The following is a 20,425-nucleotide window of genomic DNA, read 5'->3' as shown; positions in this document are numbered from 1 at the left end:
GGTTAAAGTTCGGTTAAAGTTAGATTAAAGTTAGATTAAAGTTAGGTTAAAGTTAGGTTAAGGTTAGGTTAAAGTTAGGTTAAAGTTAGGTTAAAGTTGGGTTAAAGTTGGGTTAAGGTTAGGTTAAAGTTAGGTTAAAGTTAGATTAAAGTTAGATTAAAGTTAGGTTAAAGTTAGGTTAAAGTTAGATTAAAGTTAGATTAAAGTTAGATTAAAGTTAGGTTAAAGTTAGGTTAAAGTTAGATTAAAGTTAGATTAAAGTTAGGTTAAAGTTAGATTAAAGTTAGGTTAAAGTTAGATTAAAGTTAGATTAAAGTTAGGTTAAAGTTAGATTAAAGTTAGGTTAAAGTTAGGTTAAAGTTAGATTAAAGTTAGGTTAAAGTTAGGTTAAGGTTAGGTTAAAGTTAGATTAAAGTTAGATTAAAGTTAGATTAAAGTTAGGTTAAAGTTAGATTAAAGTTAGGTTAAAGTTAGATTAAAGTTAGGTTAAAGTTAGGTTAAAGTTCGGTTAAAGTTCGGTTAAAGTTAGGTTAAAGTTAGATTAAAGTTAGGTTAAAGTTAGGTTAAGGTTAGGTTAAAGTTAGGTTAAAGTTGGGTTAAGGTTGGGTTAAAGTTGGGTTAAGGTTAGGTTAAAGTTAGGTTAAAGTTAGATTAAAGTTAGGTTAAAGTTAGATTAAAGTTGGGTTAAGGTTAGGTTAAAGTTAGGTTAAAGTTAGGTTAAGGTTAGGTTAAAGTTAGGTTAAGGTTAGGTTAAAGTTAGGTTAAAGTTAGGTTAAGGTTAGATTAAAGTTAGGTTAAGGTTAGATTAAAGTTAGGTTAAAGTTAGGTTAAAGTTAGGTTAAGGTTAGGTTAAGGTTAGGTTAAGGTTAGGTTAAAGTTAGGTTAAAGTTAGGTTAAAGTTAGGTTAAGGTTAGGTTAAAGTTAGGTTAAAGTTAGGTTAAGGTTAGGTTAAAGTTAGGTTAAGGTTAGGTTAAGGTTAGATTAAGGTTAGGTTAAAGTTAGGTTAAAGTTAGGTTAAGGTTAGGTTAAAGTTAGATTAAAGTTAGGTTAAAGTTAGGTTAAAGTTAAGTTACGGTTAGGTTAAAGTTAGGTTAAAGTTAAGTTACGGTTAGGTTAAAGTTAGGTTAAAGTTAGGTTAAAGTTAGGTTAAGGTTAGGTTAAAGTTAGGTTAAAGTTAGGTTAAAGTTAGGTTAAAGTTAGGTTACGGTTAGGTTAAAGTTAGGTTAAAGTTAGGTTACGGTTAGGTTAAAGTTAGGTTAAGGTTAGGTTAAAGTTAGATTAAAGTTAGGTTAAAGTTAGGTTAAGGTTAGGTTAAAGTTAGGTTAAGGTTAGGTTAAAGTTAGGTTAAAGTTAGGTTAGGGTTAGGTTAAAGTTAGGTTAAAGTTAGGTTAAAGTTAGGTTAAGGTTAGGTTAAAGTTAGGTTAAGGTTAGGTTAAAGTTAGGTTAAAGTTAGGTTAGGGTTACGTTAAAGTTAGGTTAAAGTTAGGTTAAAGTTAGGTTAAAGTTAGGTTAGGGTTAGGTTAAAGTTAGGTTAAAGTTAGGTTAAAGTTAGGTTAGGGTTAGGTTAAAGTTAGGTTAAAGTTAGGTTAAGGTTAGGTTAAAGTTAGGTTAAAGTTAGGTTAAAGTTAGGTTAAGGTTAGGTTAAGGTTAGGCAACTAGTGGTTACGGTTAGGGAAAGTCTCCAGGAAATGAATGTAAGTCTATGTAATGTCCCCAAAAATGACCACAGTCTGATGTGTGTGTATGTGTGTATGTGTATGTGTGTGTGTGTATGTGTGTGTGTGTGTGTGTGTATGTGTGTATGTGTGTGTGTGTGTGTATATGTGTATGTGTGTGTGTATGTGAAAACACCCAGTGATTAGTGGTCTGTGCAGCATCCTCCAGTGGGCGGAGTCTGCTGGTATCTAAATTAAATTCCTGCCCAGTCATCATCACGCAGGCTGCTGATTGGCTGCAGGGACGCTCCACTGACTCTCCACTGACTCCACCTCGAGTCTATTTTTCTACCGTTAAAACCAAACTAACCATCAGCAAACAATCCCTGAAGAAACACAAACCACTGCTCTGCACTGACGCTCAGCTATTTCAACTATTTCTATTTTTATGTCTATATATTTACTGTATTATATTTAATCTGCAGCAAGCGTTGGGCGGCTGTAAGTGGCCAGTTAGTGATTTTATATTTATATAATGAAATATTTTGCATTTCGGTCACAACAATTATTATTTTTTTATTTATTATATATATTATATTATATGTTCTGTTGTCCCCAGTGTTGCCAGATTGATCAGTTTCTTGCCCGACTGGTTGATAATGAATGAACAAAACAGGCAGTTATATGACTTTTTCACAGTTTTGAGGCTTTTTAGAGTCTAAACCATTAATTAATTAATTGATGAAATAACAGGCAGATTCCCTGACCTTCTGTCCTTCCTCCCTCCTTCCTTCCCTCCTTCCTTTTTTCCTCCATCCTTTCTTCCTTCCTTCCTTTCCTTCCTTCCTCCCTCCCTCCTTCCTTCCTTCCTCCCTTCTTTCCCCCATCCTTCTTTCCTCCTCCCTCCCTTCCATCCATCCTTCCTTCCTTCTTCCCTCCTTTCCTTCCTTCTTCCTTCCGCCCTACTCCATTCCTTTCCTTCCTCCTCCCTCCCTTCCATCCTTCCTTCCTCCCTCCCTCCTTCCTCCCTTTTTTCCTCCGTCCTTCCTGCCTCCCTTCCTTTCCTTCCTTCATCCCTCTTTTCCTTCCTTCCTTCCTCCCTCCCTCCTTCCTTCCTCCCTTCTTTCCTCCATCCATCCATCATTCCTTCTTCCTTCCTCCCTTCCTTTCCTTCCTTCATCCCTCTTTTTTCCTCCGTCCTTCCTTCCTTCCTTCTTCCCTTCCTCCCTTCCTTCCTCCCTCCTTTCCTTCCTTCTTCCTTTCTCCCTTCCTTTCCTTCCTCCTCCTTCGCTTCCATCCTTCCTTCCTCCTTCCTTCCCTCCCTCTTTCCTTCCTCCCTTCTTTCCTCCATCCATCCATCCTTCCTTCTTCCTTCCTTCCTCCTACCTTCCTTTCCTTCCTTCATCCCTCTTTGCCTTCCTTCTCCCTTCCTCCCTCCTTTCCTTCCTTCTTCCTTCTTCCTTCCTTCCTTCCTACCCCAGAAATATTCGGTTTACTATCATATAAGACTAAGAGGACAATCACATATTGGGCCATTTTTGGTTGCTGTCCAGTTTCTCACAACCTGTCAACCCTAAAGTTGTTCTTATTAATAGTTTATAACTCACCTTTTCACCATTAGTTAAGTATTTATAAACCATTAATAGAAAGTGATACCCATAGTTCATTCCTTTACACCCCCCAAATATCTAGAAATCATATTATATATCATCTTATATTGGATTTCCACATGTAATCTAACTCTAACGTACTTCTTTCCTGACTTTAAATGTTATGCATCAGCAGAGATTTGTTGCTCCTTGGTCAGATTGTGGCTTTTTGTTTTGGTTGTTGGCTGGTTTTACTGGTTTTACTGGTTTTACTGGTTTTACTGGTCTGACTGGCGTTCTTTTGGTTGCGGGTTGATTTAAAGTTAGTTCTCGGCTTCTTCATAACGGCACCACACAACACATCATTAAACATAGGCATGAAAGCAGTGGTGGAAGAATTATTCAGGTCCTTTACTGAAGAAAATGAGATATAAAAATACTCCATTGCAAGTAAAAGTCCTGCATGAAAAACTGTAATGAACTTAAATAAAAGTACTGCAGTATTATGAGTGATGTAGTATGCAGTATTACAGTAAAAGTACTGCAGTATTATGAGTGATGTAGTATGCAGTATTACAGTAAAAGTACTGCAGTATTATGAGTGATGTAGTATGCAGTATTACAGTAAAAGTACTGCAGTATTATGAGTGATGTAGTATGCAGTATTACAGTAAAAGTACTGCAGTATTATGAGTGATGTAGTATGCAGTATTACAGTAAAAGTACTGCAGTATTATGAGTGATGTAGTATGCAGTATTACAGTAAAAGTACTGCAGTATTATGAGTGATGTAGTATGCAGTATTACAGTAAAAGTACTGCAGTATTATGAGTGTTGGCAGTGACTCAAACATTCAGTGTTGATTAAAGTAACAACAGATTTTTTCTTTCCTCTGGCAGAGGATGGACGGATGACAGACGAGAGTCAACCGAGGAAAACGGAGAACCAGGTAGAGCTGCCTCAACATGTCTCACACACACAATATTGTGTTGTGAGGTCTGTTTTTCTAGATCAAAGAGGTTTATTGGGTATGTGTGTGTGTGTGTGTGTGTGTGTGTGTGTGTGTGTGGGTGGGGGGGCTTCATACCTCCACCTCCCTCCCAGAGTCAGAGAGGAACAAAAGCCTTTTTCACTGTCTTTCCAAACATCTGAGAAGAGTCAGAGAGTGAACATAAAACAATAACACACTGTTGGTGTCGGTTGTTTCCAAGGATACGGCCCCTCGTCCAGCTCCCAGGAGCCTGATCCAGGTCCAGGTCCAGACTGGAATCCAGAAGCCCGTCAGTCTCGTCAGTCCTGGATCGGCAGGTACAATTCAAGCTTCAGGTCCAGGAAACATTAACTTTCTGAGCTGTTCCACTGCAGCAGCCACTGGAGGGCGCTGCAGTGGAACTTAAAGTAATACTACACCTGAAACACTGATATATTGCACACTATGTACATTAAAAAGTGCAGTTTGTTACTGTAGTTGTATAATCAGATAATAATAATATATATATTTGGCAGCTGATAATAAAGTGTCCCTGTGTGTTCAGTGGTTCCGGTGTCGGTCAGTAACGGCTGCCTGAAGTCTCCTCTCCCTCAGGCGGTGGTCCAGCCGGAGGACAGAGGCTTCCCCTCCGCTCAGCCCTGGTTCTCCTCCCAGCCGAGCCCCTCCAAACGCAGGGCGTAAGTCCTCAGATTGACCCTTTATTCTAATATAGCTTCTACTATCAGCTGATCCCAGCGTGCTGACTGATGGACTCCTTGTGATGTTTCAGGGCTGCTGACGTGCTGTTTGACAGCTTCGCCTCAGACGGGAGAATTAACGTCAACCAGTTCTTTGAGGTATTTTCACACAAAGATAAACTCACTTCACACGTCACTCTTTGCTTTCTCCTCCTCTCCTCTCCTCTCCTCCTCTCTCCTCTCCTCTCCTCTCCTCTCCTCTCCTCTCCTCTCCTCTCCTCTCCACTCCTCTCCTCCTCTCTCCTCTCCTCTCCTCTCTTCTCCTCTCCTCTCCTCTCCTCTCCTCCTCTCCTCTCTTCTCCTCTCCTCTCCTCCTCTCTCCTCTCTTCTCCTCTTCTCTCCTCCTCTCTCCTCTCCTCTCCTCTCCTCTCCTCTCCTCCTCTCCTCCTCTCTCCTCTCTTCTCCTCTCCTCTCCTCCTCTCTCCTCTCCTCTCCTCTCCTCTCCTCTCCTCTCCTCTCCTCTCCTCTCCTCCTCTCCTCTCCTCTCTTCTCCTCTCCTCTCCTCTCCTCCTCTCTCCTCTCCTCTCCTCTTCCTCCCTCCCTCCTCCCTTCCTTTCATTCCTTCATCCCTCTTTTCCTTCCTTCTCCCTTCCTCCATCCTTTCCTTCCTTCTTCCTTCCTTCCTTCCTTCCTTCCTTCCTTCCTTCTTCCTCCCTTCCTTCCTGAATGCTTCATAAAGCTGCAATGAAATGTTGGAAAAAGGGGAAAAATGAAGAATTACTGAAAGCTGCAGTGTACAATACATTTCTTTAATATGAAGACAAAAAAAGTATTCTGGTGGGTTATTATTTGTACTATTTATATGTGATTTTTGGAGTTTGTTTGTGATTTTAGGAACAGTGGTTTGTTTCCTCTTTCAGGCCATCTGGAGCTCCGGCCTGCACAGATCGGACCCTCGGCTCAGAGAGTGTTTCTTCCACCTGAGGAAGCTGCAGGACGCTGAGGGAACGGTGGACAGGAACACCTTTCACAGGTTCTTACTGTTACTGAGCCGCTCACTGTCTGCTTCTGTTATTCAGGTTAAACAAATCATTAACCCTCCTGTTGTCCTCAAGTCAAGGAAGGAAGGGAGGAAGAAGGAAGGAAGAAAGAAGGAAGGAAAGGAGGGAGGACGGAGGGAGGGAGAGAGGGAGAAAGGAAAAGAGGAAGGAAGGAAGGAAGGAAGAAAGGAGGGAGGACGGAGGGAGGGAGAGAGGGAGAAAGGAAAAGAGGAAGGAAGGAAGGAAGGAAGAAAGAAGGAAGGAAAGGAGGGAGGACGGAGGGAGGGAGAGAGGGAGAAAGGAAAAGAGGAAGGAAGGAAGGAAGGAAGGAAGAAGGAAGGAAGGAAAGGAGGGAGGTAGGGAGGAGTAAAGGAAGGAAGGAAGGACAGAAGAAAGAAGGAAGGTAGGAGGGAGGGAGAGGGGGGAAGGAAAAGAGGAAAGAAGGAAGGAAGGAAGAAAGGGGGATGGAGGAAGGAAAGGAGGAGGGGAAGAAAGAGAGAGGAAATAAAGAAAGAGAAGACGGGAGGGCAGAAGGACAGACGGAAGGAACCCTCCTTCCTCCCTTCCTCTTCTCCTTTCTCCCTCCCTCCTTTCCTTCCTTCCTCCCTCCTTCCTTCCTCCCTCCTTTTCTTCCTTCCTTCCTTGACTCGAGGACAACAGGAGGGTTAAGTAAAAGTACAAGCAGCAACATGTATTTAAAGTTTCAAAATAAAAGTATGTTCAAAGTACATTGTGGACTTTTTCTCTAATCTTTGACTGTTAGTGAAATATTGGATCATTTGACTTTAGTTTTGACTCTGATCTGTTTTTTCTACCTCAGGTGCATCACCGGGTTCGTCTCCCTCATCCTGAAAGCTCTGCAGGGTCGATTCGTCATCCCAGATTTTTCCACTTTTACTGAAGAGACACAGAAGTTGTTTTCGAGGTGTCGTCAGCTGTCGTCTGTCCAGGTCAGTTCTAACTCACAGTCCTGGTGCATTATGGGATCAGTCCCCAAACCCAAAAGTTAGACTGGAGGTTTTTGGCCATCGAGGTTTTTGGTAGAAATGTCAAATTAAAAAGCAAAGACAGAAATTAGCAAGACACTCTAACTACTAACTACCCTAATCTCCTCACTTGCTTGCTTTTTCAGTGAAAAAATCCAGTCCATAAGGCTAAATATCAACACAAATCAACAAAACAATAAAATGATGCAATCCCTCAGACCTCCCAGGAATTACTCAACTGCAATGTCAGAATTTAAAACAGTTGACCAAAAAACCATAGAGGAAACAGTGCAGCATCTAAAACCATCAACATGCTGTCTTGACACAATGCCATCAGATTTCTTTAAAACTATTGTGAACTCTGTCCAAACAGATTTGCGACAAGTAATAAATAGCTCACTTAAATCAGGTGTGTTTCCTAAACTCCTAAAAGTAGCTGCCATTAAGCCACTCTTAAAAAGAGAACGCTGGATGCTTCCATGTTAACCAACTACAGACCTATCTCAAATCTTCCTTTTATAGCCAAGATCGTTGAGAAAGTGGTTTTTAATCAACTCAGTAATTTCTTGAACTCCAGTGGCCTTTTTGACAAATTTCAATCAGGTTTCCGACCTAACCACAGTACAGAAACAGCTCTTATTAGAGTGTTAAATGACATAAGGTTGAACACTGACTCAGGCAAGGTGTCAGTTCTGGTCCTGTTGGATCTCAGTGCTGCATTTGACACTGTGGATCACAGTATACTGTTGAACAGGTTGGAAACTTGGGCAGGACTCAGCGGAACAGTCCTAGACTGGTTCAGGTCCTACTTGGAAGAGCGGAGTTATTTTGTGACCATTGGAAGTTATGAATCTGATCGAGTGGCTATGACATGTGGAGTTCCTCAGGGGTCAGTTCTTGGACCCCTACTGTTCAGTCTATATATGCTGCCCTTGGTCAAATTCTGCAGAACTGTAATGTAGACTATCACAGTTATGCAGATGACACAACAGATATACCTAGCACTGTCCCCAGATGACTACAGTCCAATACAGTCATTGTGTCACTGTTTAGAGCAAGTAACAAATTGGATGAACCAAAATTTCCTTCAATTAAATCAGGACAAAACTGAGGTCATTGTTTTTGGCAATAAAGAGAAGAGGATTGCTGTCAGTAAACATCTGGAGTCACTCTCTCTAAAAACTACGGACCAAGTCCGAAACCTTGGCGTGCTGATAGACTCAGATCTGACTTTCAGCAGTCACATCAAATCAATCACCAAAACAGCCTTCTATCAGCTTAAGAACATATCCAGAGTGAAGGGTTTTATGTCTCAAACAGACCAGGAGAAGTTGATTCATGCTTTCATCTCAAGTAGACTCGACTACTGTAACAGTCTTCTGACTGGACTCCCACAAAAAAGCATTAAACAGCTGCAGCTCATTCAGAACGCTGCAGCTCGAGTTTTAACCAGAACAAAGAGATCAGAGCACATTACTCCAGTTCTAAAGTCTTTACACTGGCTCCCAGTCAGCTATAGAATAGATTTTAAAGTTCTGCTACTGGTCTACAAATCACTGAATGGTTTAGGTCCAGAATACATGAATGTCATGTTAGTAGAATATAAACCCAGTAGAGCTCTGAGATCTACTGACTCAGGTCAGATAGTTGAGCCCAGAGTTCAAACTAAACATGGTGAAGCAGCTTTTAGCTGTTATGCTGCACACAACTGGAACAAACTACCAGCAGAACTGAAATCAGCCCCAACAGTGAACATTTTTAAATCCAGGTTAAAAACATTTCTCTTCTCCTGTGCTTACGATTGAGCTCTTTTAAAGCACTTTACATTTTAATCTTTCATTTGCACTCTTGTCCTTTTAATGATTTTAAAGCTAATTTATTATTTTATGCTGCAATCATTTTATTTATGTCTTTCTATTTTTCTGTACTTTGTTTTTATTATGGGGGGGGTGGGTGGGGGGGTTTAATTGTATGTTTTAAGTTTCTCGAATTATGTTTTTCTGTTTTATGTAAAGCACATTGAATTGCCATTGTGTATGAAATGCGCTATATAAATAAAACTGCCTTGCCTTGCCTTGCCTTCAAGAGAGTTTGTTGAAGCACCTCCTACCTTCCTTCCCTTCCTTCCTCCCTTCCTTCCTTCTCTCTTCCCTCCCTCCTTCTCTCTTTCTTTCCTTCCTCCCTCTTTTCTCCCTTCTTCCCTTCCACTTTTCCTTTCTCCTCCCTCCCTCCTTCCTCCCTCCCTCCCTCTCTCCCTCCTACCTTCCTTCCCTTCCTTCCTCCCTCCCTCCTTCTCTCTTCCTTTCCTTCTTCCCTTCCTTCCTCCCTTCTTCCTTCTCTCTTTCTTTCCTTCCTCTCTCTTTCCTCCCTTCCTTCTTCTCTTCCTTCCTTTCCTTCTTCTCTTCCTTCCTTTCCTTCTTCCCTTCCTTCCTCCCTCCCTTCCTTCTTTCCTTCCTTCCTTCCTTCCTTCTTCCCTTCCTCCCTTCCGTCATTCAACTCATCAACTACTAACTACCCTAATCTCTGTTTAATGGCTTCTTTTATCAAGGCACCAAACTTTATTTATGGGTTCATTTAAATGTTTTTATTGACTATAGTAACCATCTTTAAGTTTAATTTTTGTTGCTGCCAGTGAATAAAACCTTGTCTTATATAGAGGATGAACTCGCTATAATGACCTTTTCACTGTGGTATGTTTGTCCATTCAGGAGAAGGAGAAGGAGAGCATGGACAGCACTAAATGGGCGTCTCGATCTGCACAGTGGACGGGCAGAGGTACATCTATGTCTTTCCTCCCTCCTTCCTTCCTTCCTTCCTTCCTTCCGTCTGTCCTTCCCCCTCCCTCCTTCTCTCTTTCCTCCCTTCCTTCTTTCCTTCCTTCCTTCTTTCCTTCCTCCACCCCCCTTTCTTCCTTCCGTCTGTCCTTCCCCCTCCCTCCTTCCTTCCTTCCTTCCTTCCTTCCCCCCTCCCCCTTCTCTCTTTCCTCCCTTCCTTCTTTCCTTCCTCCCACCCCCCTTTCTTCCTTCCTTCCTTCCTTCCTTCTTTCCTTCCTCCATCCCCCTTCCTTCCTCCCTTCCTTCCATCTGTCCTTCCCCCCTCCCTCCTTTTCTCTTTCCTCCCTTCCTTCCTTCCTTCCGTCTGTCCTTCCCCCCCTCCCTCCACCTCTCTTTCCTCCCTTGCTTCTTTCCTTCCTTCCTTCCTTCCGTCTGTCCTTCCCCCTCCCTCCTTTTCTCTTTCCTCCCTTCCTTCTTTCCTTCCTCCACCCCCCTTCCTTCCTTCCTTCCTTCCTTCCTTCCTTCCTTCCTTCCTTCCTCAACAATTGATAGAAACAAGCATTCACAACTTTTTTATTTAGATATAAAAATAATAATAATAATATAACAACTCTCCGTCTTTCCGTCAGACTGTCTCTGGCGACTGGGCCGGCTCTCTGGTTCTGGGCGAGGTGTCATGGCCGCTGGTGTACGGTTGTGGCGGTGGACCTGCTGAGCTCCGACCTCGTCCACAGATACGTCGGCGTGGAGGAATACTCCAGACACGACTCTCCGTTCACACTCACTAAAACAGGTCCAGGAGCAGCCTCTCTTTATAAAAACACCATAAAACCTGCAGTCAATGGGCCCTTTCTCCCTCCCTCACCTCCCTCCTCCCTCCTACCTTCCTTCCTCCCTTCCTCCTTCTCTCTTCCTTTTCTTCGTCCCTTCCTTCCTCCCTCCCTCCTTCTCTCTTTCTTTCCTTCCTCTTTTCATTTCTCCCTCCCTCCCTCCCTCCTTTCTTCCTTCTTTCCTTTGTCCTTCCTTCCTTTCCTTCATCCCTTCCTTCCTCCCTCCCTCCTTCTCTCTTTCTTTCCTTCCTCTCTCTTTCCTCCCTTCCTTCTTCCCTTCCTCTTTTGCTTTCACCCTCCCTCCCTCCTTCTCTCTTTCTTTCCTTCCTCTCTCTTTCCTCCCTTCCTTCTTCCCTTCCTCTTTTCCTTCCTCCCTCCCTCCCTCCTACCTCCCTTCCTTCTTTCCTCTGTCTTCATTCCTTTCCTTCTTCCTCCTTCCTCCCTCCCTCCCTCCTTTCCTTGCTTCCTTCCTTTCTTCCTTCTTTCATCCCTCCTTTCCTTCCTCCCTTCCTCTTCCTTCCTTCCTCCCTTCTTCATTGCTTCTTTCCTTCCTTCCTTCCTTCCTCCCTTCCATCATTCCTACATGCAAAAATGTCCAAAACTGCTCGTGCATGTACCTGCTACCTCTTGACCTCTGACCTTTCTTTCTTTGATCTCTCTCCGTTTGCAGGAATTCCTCACAGCCCGCTCACTGAGACAGGAGCCGTCGTCACCACGTCTTTATTGCAGGTAACTCACTCCTCCGTCCTTCCCACCTGTTCAGCACAGTGATGTCATTTCCTGTGATGCTGTGTGTTGTGTATCTGCAGCTGGCGGGGAGGCTGTGTGCAGAGGAAGAGGAGAAGTATGACTCGGTAAGTGACGCAGACCGATGACGATGGGTAGAAACTACAAACCTCTTCCCTCCTGCAGACAGACAGGATGAAGTTTTTGTTTGGTTTGTTTGTTGCCGCAGGTGTTGAACGTCATCCGGAGACTCTGCAACAAGGAGCACGCCAACTTAAACTGCACCAGGTACGAATACTGCAGTTGTGAGATAGAAGAGTAATCATGTGTAGAGTAGTAATGCTCTTATGTATATGTATATATATATACATATACATAAGAGCATATATATATATATATATATATATATATATACATATATATATATATATACATATATATATATATATACATATATATATATGTATATATATATATATATGTATATGCTCTTATGTATATGTATATATATATGTATATATATATGTATATATATATATACATATATATATATATATACATATATATATATATGTATATATATACTGGTAAGAGATGTAATATTTAATTATGTAGTGGCATACAGGATTTGACAGTTTGAACTTTAGCAGGGAAGGAGGAAGAGGCCGATAGAAAGTCCTCCACTGTGCAAAAATAATCAAATAGACATAAAAAAGAGAATTAATAATCAGAAAGGATGTTTTTATTGTGTGTGTGTGATTTTCAGTTATCAGAGCAGCAGGAAGGCCAGCGTCCGGCTCCACGCTCTGTCTTTCTACCTGCAGGAGAAGAAGGTAAAGATGCTTTAACCCTCCTGGTGTCCTCAAGTCAAGGAATGAAGGAAGGAAGGAAAGGAGGAAGGAAGGAAGGAAGGAAGGAAGGAGGGAGGAAAGAAGGACAGAAGGAAGGGAAGAAGGAAAGAAGGACGGAAGGAAGGAAGGAAGGAAGGAAGGAAAGAAAGAAGGGAGGGAGGGAGGGAGGAGGGAGGGAGGAAGGGAGGGAAGGAGGAAAGAAGGACGGAAGGAAGGAAAGAAAGAAGGAAGGTGGGAGGGAGGAAAGAAGGACAGAAGGAAGGGAAGAAGGAAAGAAGGACGGAAGGAAGGAAGGAAGGAAAGAAGGAAGGTAGGAGGGAGGGAGGGAGGGAGGGAGGAAAGAATGACAGAAGGAAGGAAGGTAGGAGGGAGGGAGGGAGGAAAGAATGACAGAAGGAAGGGAAGGTAGGAGGGAGGGAGAAAAGAAGGACAGGAGAGAGGAAGGAAAGAAGGACAGAAGGAAGGGAAGAAGGAAAGTAAGGAAAGGAGGGAGGAAGGGAGGGAGGGAGGTAAGGAGGGAGGAAGGGAGGGAAGGAGGAAAGAAGGACGGAAGGAAGGAAAGAAAGAAAGAAGGAAGGTGGGAGGGAGGAAAGAAGGACAGAAGGAAGGGAAGAAGGAAAGAAGGACAGAAGGAAGGAAGGAAGGAAAGAAAGAAAGAAGGAAGGTAAGAGGGAGGGAGGGAGGGAGGGAGGGAGGAAAGAATGACAGAAGGAAGGAAGGTAGGAGGGAGGGAGGGAGGAAAGAATGACAGAAGGAAGGAAGGTAGGAGGGAGGGAGAAAAGAAGGACAGGAGAGAGGAAGGAAAGAAGGACAGAAGGAAGGGAAGAAGGAAAGTAAGGAAAGAAGGACGGAAGGAAGGAAAGAAGGAAGGTAGGAGTGAGGGAGGGAGGGAGGAAGGAAGGAAGGAAGGAAAGAATGACAGAAAGAAGGAAGGTAGGAGGGAGGGAGAAAAGAAGGACAGAAGGGAAGAAGGAAAGTAAGGAAGGGAGGAGGGAAGGACAGAAGGGAGGAAGGAAAGAAGGACAGAAGGAAAGGAAGGAAGGAAGGAGGGAAGGAAAGAAGGACAGAAGGAAAGAAAGGAAGGAAGGAAGGAAGGAAAGAAGGAACAGTCAAAACAGACGGGGTCAATTTGACCCGGGAGGACGACAGGAAGGTTAAATGTTTAAATTCTCGCTCTCCTCTTCGTCTCCTCTTTTTAACCAAACTCTTTTATATTCTAGTGTTTTCCAGAGAAGGCGGACATCAACGCTGCTCTGGATCTGATGCTGCAGGTAAGACTCACCTCTACATCCCAGCAGGTAAAGACATGCACGCACTGCTGCAGCTTGTTGCCATGACTACTGACTCATAAAAATAGTTTAAAGCACCAATAACTACCAAGACAGGTGTTCTTGGATCTGAGTCAGGGGTCAGTCTGTGCAGCGTCGGCCATCTTGGTTCGAACATGACACAACAGATGTTTAAAAATCAACATCTGCATGGAGACACAACACTTAGAGGGAAAAGAGGAAATGTGGTTAACCCTCCTGTCTTTCTTTCCTTCCTTCCTTCCTTCTTTCCTCTGTCCTTCTTTCCTTCCTTCCTTCCTCCCTTTCTTTAATTTTTCCTTCATTCTTTCCCTCCTTCCATACTGCTTTCCTCACTTCCTTCCTTCCTTCCTTTCTTCCTTCCTCCGTTCTTGTCTTCCTTCCTTCCTTTCCTTCCTTCCTTCCTTCCTTCCTTCCTTCCTTCCTTCTTTTCTTCCTTCCTTTCCTTCCATCCTCCCTTCTTGTCTTCCTCCCTTCCTTCCTCCCTTCCTTCTCTCCTTACTTCCTCCCTTCCTTCTCTCCTTACTTCCTTCCTCTTTTCCTCCATCCCTCCTTCCTCCCTTCCTGCCTTCCTTCCTTCCTTCCTTCCTTCCCTCCTTGCAGCATCAGTCTTTTATGAATCTTTCTATGAATCTTTAAACTTAGATAATATTTTCCATTTTTACTACTAGGGAGGGAGGGAGAAAGGAAAAGAGGAAGGGAAGAAGGAAGGGATGAAAGAGAGAGGAAGTAAAGAAAGAGAGAAGGAGGGAGGGAGGAAGGAAGGGAGGAAGGAAGGACAGAGGAAGGAAGGTAGGAGGGGGGGAGGGAGGGAGAAAGGAAAAGAGGAAGGGAAGAAGGAAGGGAGGAAAGAGAGAGAAGGGAAAGAAAGAGAGAAGGAGGGAGGGAGGGAGGAAGGAAAGGAAGGAAGGACAGAGGAAAGAAGGAAGGTAGGAGGGAGGGATTTCTACTCATGTGTCTCTCTACTGTCTCTCCAGTGCTCCTCAACAGAAGTCACCTGTGAATCAGGAGCCGCCATGGCCGCGTCGTTAGCCAACGGAGGCCTCTGCCCGCTGTCAGGTGACCAGGTGCTGTCGCCGGGGACGACGCGGAGCATGCTGTCAATGATGCAGGTGGCAGGGATGAAGGATTACTCCACAACCTTTCACTACAAGGTCCGCTCCATCATCCCGCTTGCTGCTGATTATACAGCTTTTAGGCTTTCTGTTGATGGACAGAAATATTTACAATCACACGGAAGGAAGGTAGGTGGGAGGAAGGAAAGAAGGACAGAAGGAAGAGAAGGAAAGAAGGACGGAAGGAAGGGATTAGGGAGGGAGGAAAGAAGGACAGAAGGAAGGGAAGGAAAGAAGGACAGAAGGAAGGTAGGAGGGAGGGAGGAAAGAAGGACAGAAGGAAGGGAGAAGGGAGGGAGGAAAGAAGGACATGGAAGTAAGCGAGGAAGGAGGGAGGAAAGAAGGACAGAAGGAAGGGAAGGAAAGAAGGATAGAAGGAAGGTAGGAGGGAGGGAGGAAAGAAGGACAGAAGGAAGGGAAGGAAAGAAGGACAGAAGGAAGGTAGGAGGGAGGGAGGAAAGAAGGACATGGAAGTAAGCGAGGAAGGAGGGAGGAAAGAAGGACAGAAGGAAGGGAAGGAAAGAAGGATAGAAGGAAGGTAGGAGGGAGGGAGGAAAGAAGGACAGAAGGAAGGGAAGGAAAGAAGGATGGAAGGAAGGGAGGAGGCAGGGAAGAAGGAAAGGAAGGAAGGACGGAAATGAGGGAGGAGGGAAGGAAAGAAGGACAGAAGGAAGGAGGGAAGGAAGGAAGGAAATGAGGGAGGAAGGAAGGACAGAAGGCAGGGAAGGAAGGACGGATGGAAGGAAGGAAGGAGGGAGGGAGGAAAGAAGGACAGAAGGACGGAAGGGAGGGAGGAGGGAGGGAGGAAAGAAGGACAGAAGGAAGGAGGGAAGGACAGAAGGAAGGAAAGAAAGAAGGAACAGTGAAAACAGACGGGTCAGTTTGACCCAGGTTAAGTAAGAGCACCTGTTAGACTCATGTATTAATTTCCTGTTTTATGTTTTTTTTTAAATCACAGACATCGGTACCAGCGGTGTCCAGCAGCCACGGCTCCCTGCTGGCGGTCGTCCCCGGTGTTTTGGGTTTGATGGCGTTCTCTCCGGAGTTAGACGCCTGCGGGAATCCATGGAGAGCCGTCCACTTCTGTCAGGTCTAACCCAAACCCGAACCCAAACCCTGTCAGGTCTAACCCGAACCCGAACCCTGCACCAGCCAGCAGGGTGTAGAGAGAAAACTAAATACAATACAATAAAAATATAAAGTAAGATAAAGATTGTCAGATACAGAGATAGACCAGTTCAGTTCAGTTGCTTTGATTGTCACCTAAGGGAAACTTCACTTGCAGACAGGTTAAAAAACATCAAAACATCAAAACATAATCACATGTAAAAAACAAGACAGACAAATCACAAGCAACAATCAAGTCTGGCTGAATTAAAACCACTGAGAAGAGAATTTAAGACTGTGAATCAATCTTGTGTAAATTTAGCAGGGTTATCGCTCTGGAGACAAAAGGAGTTTCTGGTCCTGAGATTATCACAATTACCCCCCGTGTAAAATCTGAGGACGATGATGTGATGTTGCCCTCTGATGGGCAGCAGTGTGGCAGGCTCGTTACTTCCCTCTCTCCTAGGCCTTATCGGGTCATAATCATAGACTGTATAAAAGAAATGGACGTAACATCCGTGACGTCACCCATTGGTTTGTGGACTGCTGCTCGGAAGCCAATAGTATCGAATCTAGGCAGCGCCATCTTGAAAATTTCAGGTGCATGCTGGGAAAAATGAAAACACGGATTCTACTTATATGGGCATGAGACGGAGCCATGGGCGGAGCCAACGGCAGAGCGGGGAGGTTGCTATGGTTGCGAGGGCTGGATCTCGAGAACATTGGTCAATCAACCTGTCAATCAGGACGTAGCCACGCCCTAATGCATACCCTGCTTTATCGTCACATATTAAATCAGGGAGGCCAAAATGTCCCAAATGAACATCATACTGCATTGAAGAAGGCTTTAAACTAGCGATTGAGACCATAAACACATTTTGAAAACGTTTACTGAGGTTAGAAATCAAGTGAGAAGTTGGTGAATTCTCCATTGACTTGTATAGAGACGGTCGCCCCCTGGTGGCCTTTTGATAGAATGCAGCTCTAAGTTACTTCTGCGTTGGCCTCATTTCAGAGGACCAGAACTCCCCACCTGGTCCTAACAGCCCATTTAGTTTTTATCCCAGAGGCAAATTCTACCAAACCAGACGATAAAAGAAAAAGTGAGCACAGATGGAAGTAAGGACAGAATAAAACACAAAAACTCAGACAAACTGATGAAAACCAACTGAGCCTGTCAATCAAATATCTGTAAAGCACTTTGAGTTACACTAGTCTGTATGTAAGGTGCTGTATAAATAAAGTTTGATTGTTTGAATTACACTAGTCTGTATGTAAGGTGCTGTATAAATAAAGTTATATATATATAAATAAAGTTTGACAGGATGCTCTATTTAACTTTCTGTAATCATGTATTTTGTGTTTGCAGGAGCTGATCTCGACCTTCCAGCTGCACAGTTTTGACATCAGGACTCCGTTCAGACAGGTTCTGGCCTACCGACAGTGGAAAGCTGAATCTGAGGTCAGTTCTTCGTAGCTTCTTTATTCTGATCCCAGACCAGCTGATCAGTATTTAAAAAGCCTCGTCTCCTCTGCAGGGATACCAGATCATGAACGTCCTGCTGGCTGCTTTTAAAGGAGACGTCCAATCCCTGAGGAGGTGACATCATCACGTCAGATCTTAATATTACAGCATTATTACATAAACACATTTATACAGATTTAGGACAGTAGAATAAATGCTGTTTATAGGTTGATTTTTAAGGAAGGAAGGAGGGAGGAAAGAAGGATGGAAGGAAGGGAGGAGGGAGGGAGGAAAGAAGGACAGAAGGAAGGGAAGGAAAGAAGGACAGAAGGAAGGAAGGAGGGAAGGACAGAAGGGAGGGAGGAGGGAGGAAAGAAGGACAGAAGGAAGGGAAGGAAAGAAGGATGGAAGGGAGGTAGGAGGGAGAGAGGAAAGAAGGACGGAAGGAAGGAAGCAGGGAAGGACAGAAGGGAGGGAGGAGGGAGGAAAGAAGGACAGAAGGAAGGGAAGGAAAGAAGGATGGAAGGGAGGTAGGAGGGAGGAAGGACAGAAAGAAGGGAAGGAAAGAAGGATGGAAGGGAGGTAGGAGGGAGGGAGGAAAGAAGGACAGAAGGAAGGGAAGGAAAGAAGGATGGAAGGGAGGTAGGAGGGAGGGAGGAAAGAAGGACAGAAGGAAGGGAAGGAAAGAAGGATGGAAGGGAGGTAGGAGGGAGGGAGGAAAGAAGGACAGAAGGAAGGGAAGGAAAGAAGGATGGAAGGGAGGTAGGAGGGAGGGAGGAAAGAAGGACAGAAGGAAGGGAAGGAAAGAAGGATGGAAGGGAGGTAGGAGGGAGGGAGGAAAGAAGGACAGAAGGAAGGGGAGGAAAGAAAGACGGTAGAAAGGGAGAAGGGAGGGAGGAAAGAAGGACAGAAGGAAGGTGTAGTTTATGTTACACAGCATATTGTATGAGGTATGTGAGGTTTGTAAGCAGCGTGTCATTTCCTGTCCTCCTCTGCAGGTACTTCCTGTCTGGAGTGGATGTAAACGCTGTCGACTACGACGGCAGGTCGGCTCTGCACGTAGCGGCCGCCGAAGGTCACACAGAGGTCATCCGCTTCCTGCTGGAGAACAGTGGAGCGAACCCCGCCCTGAAGGACAGGTGAGACTCAGAGTGTGAAGGAAGGATCGAGTATCAAGTCACTTTAGTCTGAAGTTAACCCTTAAAAACCTGATTTAGGGGGTTGAGCTTAGCTCAGTGGGTAGCACCCGCCCCATGTGTTGAGGCTATAGTCCTCGTTGCAGGTGACCCCGGTTCGAATCCCGAACCGAGCGGTCTTATCCTGCGTGTCATTCCCCCTCTCTCTGACTGTTTCCTGTCTATCTCCACTGTCCTGTACATTAAAGGCAAAAAAGCCCGAAAAAATACACTAAAAAAAAAAAAAACCTGATTTAGTGCTCGTACTGTGAAGATAAGTTCAGTGTATTTCCTTCCTCCCTTCCTTCTTTCCTTTTCTTTCCTTTCCTCCCTTCCTTCCTCCTTTCCTTCCTTCCTTCCTCCCTTCCTTCGTTGTCCATGTATGGACTTATGAATTAATTTACATTTCCTCTTAGGTGTTATAAAAAAATAAATCAGGTTCTTACTAAAAGGTTTTTGCATCCAGAACTCCTTAAATATCCCCATCCTTATCTCTTTTTCCTAAAATTGCTTTATATAAGTGTGTATAATTTGCCTTTAACCCTTTATTGGGCAAATAATTATATTTAGTAACTTCTGTAAATATCCCAAAATATCCTTCCATCCTTCCTTCCTTCTTTCCTTCCTTCCTTTCCTTCCTCCCTGCCTTCTTTCTTCCCTTCCTCTTTTCCTTTCTCCCTCCCTCATTCCTTATTTCCTCCGTCCTTCCTTCCTTTCCTTCCTTCCATCTGTCCTTCCTCCCTCCATCCTTCTCTCCTCCATTCCTTCTTTCCTTCCTCCGTCCTTCCTTCCTTCCTTTCCTTCCTTCCTTCTTTCCTTCCTCCCTCCATTCTTCTCTCCTCCCTTCCTTCTTTCCTTCCTCCGTCCTTCCTTCCTTCCTTCCTTTCTTTACTTCCATCTGTTCTTCCTCCCTCCCTCCTTCTCTCCTCCCTTTCTTCTTCCTTCCTTCCTTCCTTTTTTCTTCCCTTCCTCCCTCCCTCCTTCTCTCTTTCTTTCCTCACCCCTACCTTCCTTCCTTCCTTCTTTGCTCCGTCCTTCCTTCCTTTCCTTCCTCCCTCCTTCCTTCCCTTCCTTCCTTCCATCCTTCCTTCCATCCTCCCTTCCTTCCTCCCTTCCTTTCAATGAGTGTCCTATAAAGGGTTAATGCCCTTTTTTTTTTTTTTTTAATTTCACCCTTTGATGTAGTTCTGTCCTCTCACCAGGTGGGGGAGCTCTCCTCTGCAGGAAGCCAGGAGACACAACAAAGAAGCTGCAGTCCAACTTCTGCAGGGAAACATCTGAGCATAATCTGACCTGGGATCTGCTCCAAACAGGTTTACTAGGTTACCCAGACCATCCAGAGACCTTTTTATATAGCCAAAAAAAAAAATCCACCTTAAATCTGGAGCATGTACAGATAAAGCCGACAGGGAGCTGCTTTTCTTACAGAGCTTTGTAGTGAGTTCCAGCTCATTGTTTAGCTATCCAACGGCAAGTTTACTTTTATAGTTTACTCTGTGCTCTCATAGTTTAATTTCTGGCTGACAGGCAAGTAGCTGCTCCAAAAAACTAAAAAAAAAAAAAAAAAAACCCCACTGGACAATATCTGCTCAACACCACGAGCCAGATATTCCCCTCAGGAGTTGATAGAGAGCAAAAAGAGAGCAGAAAGAGAGTGAATACTGGATTTATATTCAGCAGGTGGACGGAAACACGACTGGATGTGGAAATAAGCAGCAACAAGTTCAAAAAGCTTCACCCTCCTGTTGTCCTCGAGTCAAGGGAGGGAGGAAAGGAGGGAGGAAGGAAGGAGAGAAGGAAGAAAGGAAGGGAGGAGAGAAGGAAGAAAGGAAGGGAGGGGGATGGAGTAAGGAAAGAAGGAAGGAAGGGAGGAAAGAAAGAAGGAAGGGAGGAAGGAAAGGAGGAGGAGGGAGGAAAGAAGAAAGGGCGGAGGAAAGAAAGAAAAAAGGGAGGAAGGAAGGAAGAGAGGGGAGGAAAGAAAGAGAAGGAGAGAGGGAAGAAAGAAGAAAGGGAGAAAGGAAAGGAGGGGGAGGGAGGAAAGAAGAAAGGGGGTAGGAAAGAAAGAAAAAACGGAGGAAGGAAGGAAGAGAAGGAGGGAAGAAAGGAAGGGAGGAGAGAAGAAGGAAGGAAAGGAGGG

General features: G+C 44.2%; 2 protein-coding genes across 2 annotated transcripts in view; both read left to right on the top strand.

The window, feature by feature from the left end:
- Window positions 1–19,569, top strand: part of glsl (glutaminase like) — a 22,355-nt gene extending 2,786 nt beyond the window's left edge. Inside the window, 21 exon segments of the mRNA XM_053319443.1 lie at window positions 4,144–4,193; window positions 4,456–4,552; window positions 4,780–4,912; window positions 5,005–5,071; window positions 5,833–5,945; window positions 6,773–6,902; window positions 9,647–9,680; window positions 9,683–9,723; window positions 10,342–10,407; window positions 10,409–10,505; window positions 11,213–11,271; window positions 11,352–11,396; window positions 11,498–11,556; window positions 12,044–12,101; window positions 13,340–13,390; window positions 14,404–14,580; window positions 15,500–15,631; window positions 17,018–17,110; window positions 17,187–17,248; window positions 18,112–18,252; window positions 19,491–19,569. Of these exon segments, the coding sequence (XP_053175418.1) occupies window positions 4,144–4,193; window positions 4,456–4,552; window positions 4,780–4,912; window positions 5,005–5,071; window positions 5,833–5,945; window positions 6,773–6,902; window positions 9,647–9,680; window positions 9,683–9,723; window positions 10,342–10,407; window positions 10,409–10,505; window positions 11,213–11,271; window positions 11,352–11,396; window positions 11,498–11,556; window positions 12,044–12,101; window positions 13,340–13,390; window positions 14,404–14,580; window positions 15,500–15,631; window positions 17,018–17,110; window positions 17,187–17,248; window positions 18,112–18,252; window positions 19,491–19,569 (1,784 nt within the window).
- LOC128358610 (40S ribosomal protein S17) overlaps window positions 1–20,425 on the top strand; it is a 554,334-nt gene that overhangs the window by 62,644 nt on the left and 471,265 nt on the right. The window lies entirely within an intron of this gene.

The sequence above is a fragment of the Scomber japonicus genome, chromosome 5 (assembly GCF_027409825.1).
Source record: "Scomber japonicus isolate fScoJap1 chromosome 5, fScoJap1.pri, whole genome shotgun sequence".
NCBI lineage: Eukaryota > Metazoa > Chordata > Actinopteri > Scombriformes > Scombridae > Scomber > Scomber japonicus.
The sequence above is the reverse complement of the archived record's forward strand: the minus strand, read 5'-3'. Positions and strand labels throughout refer to the sequence as shown.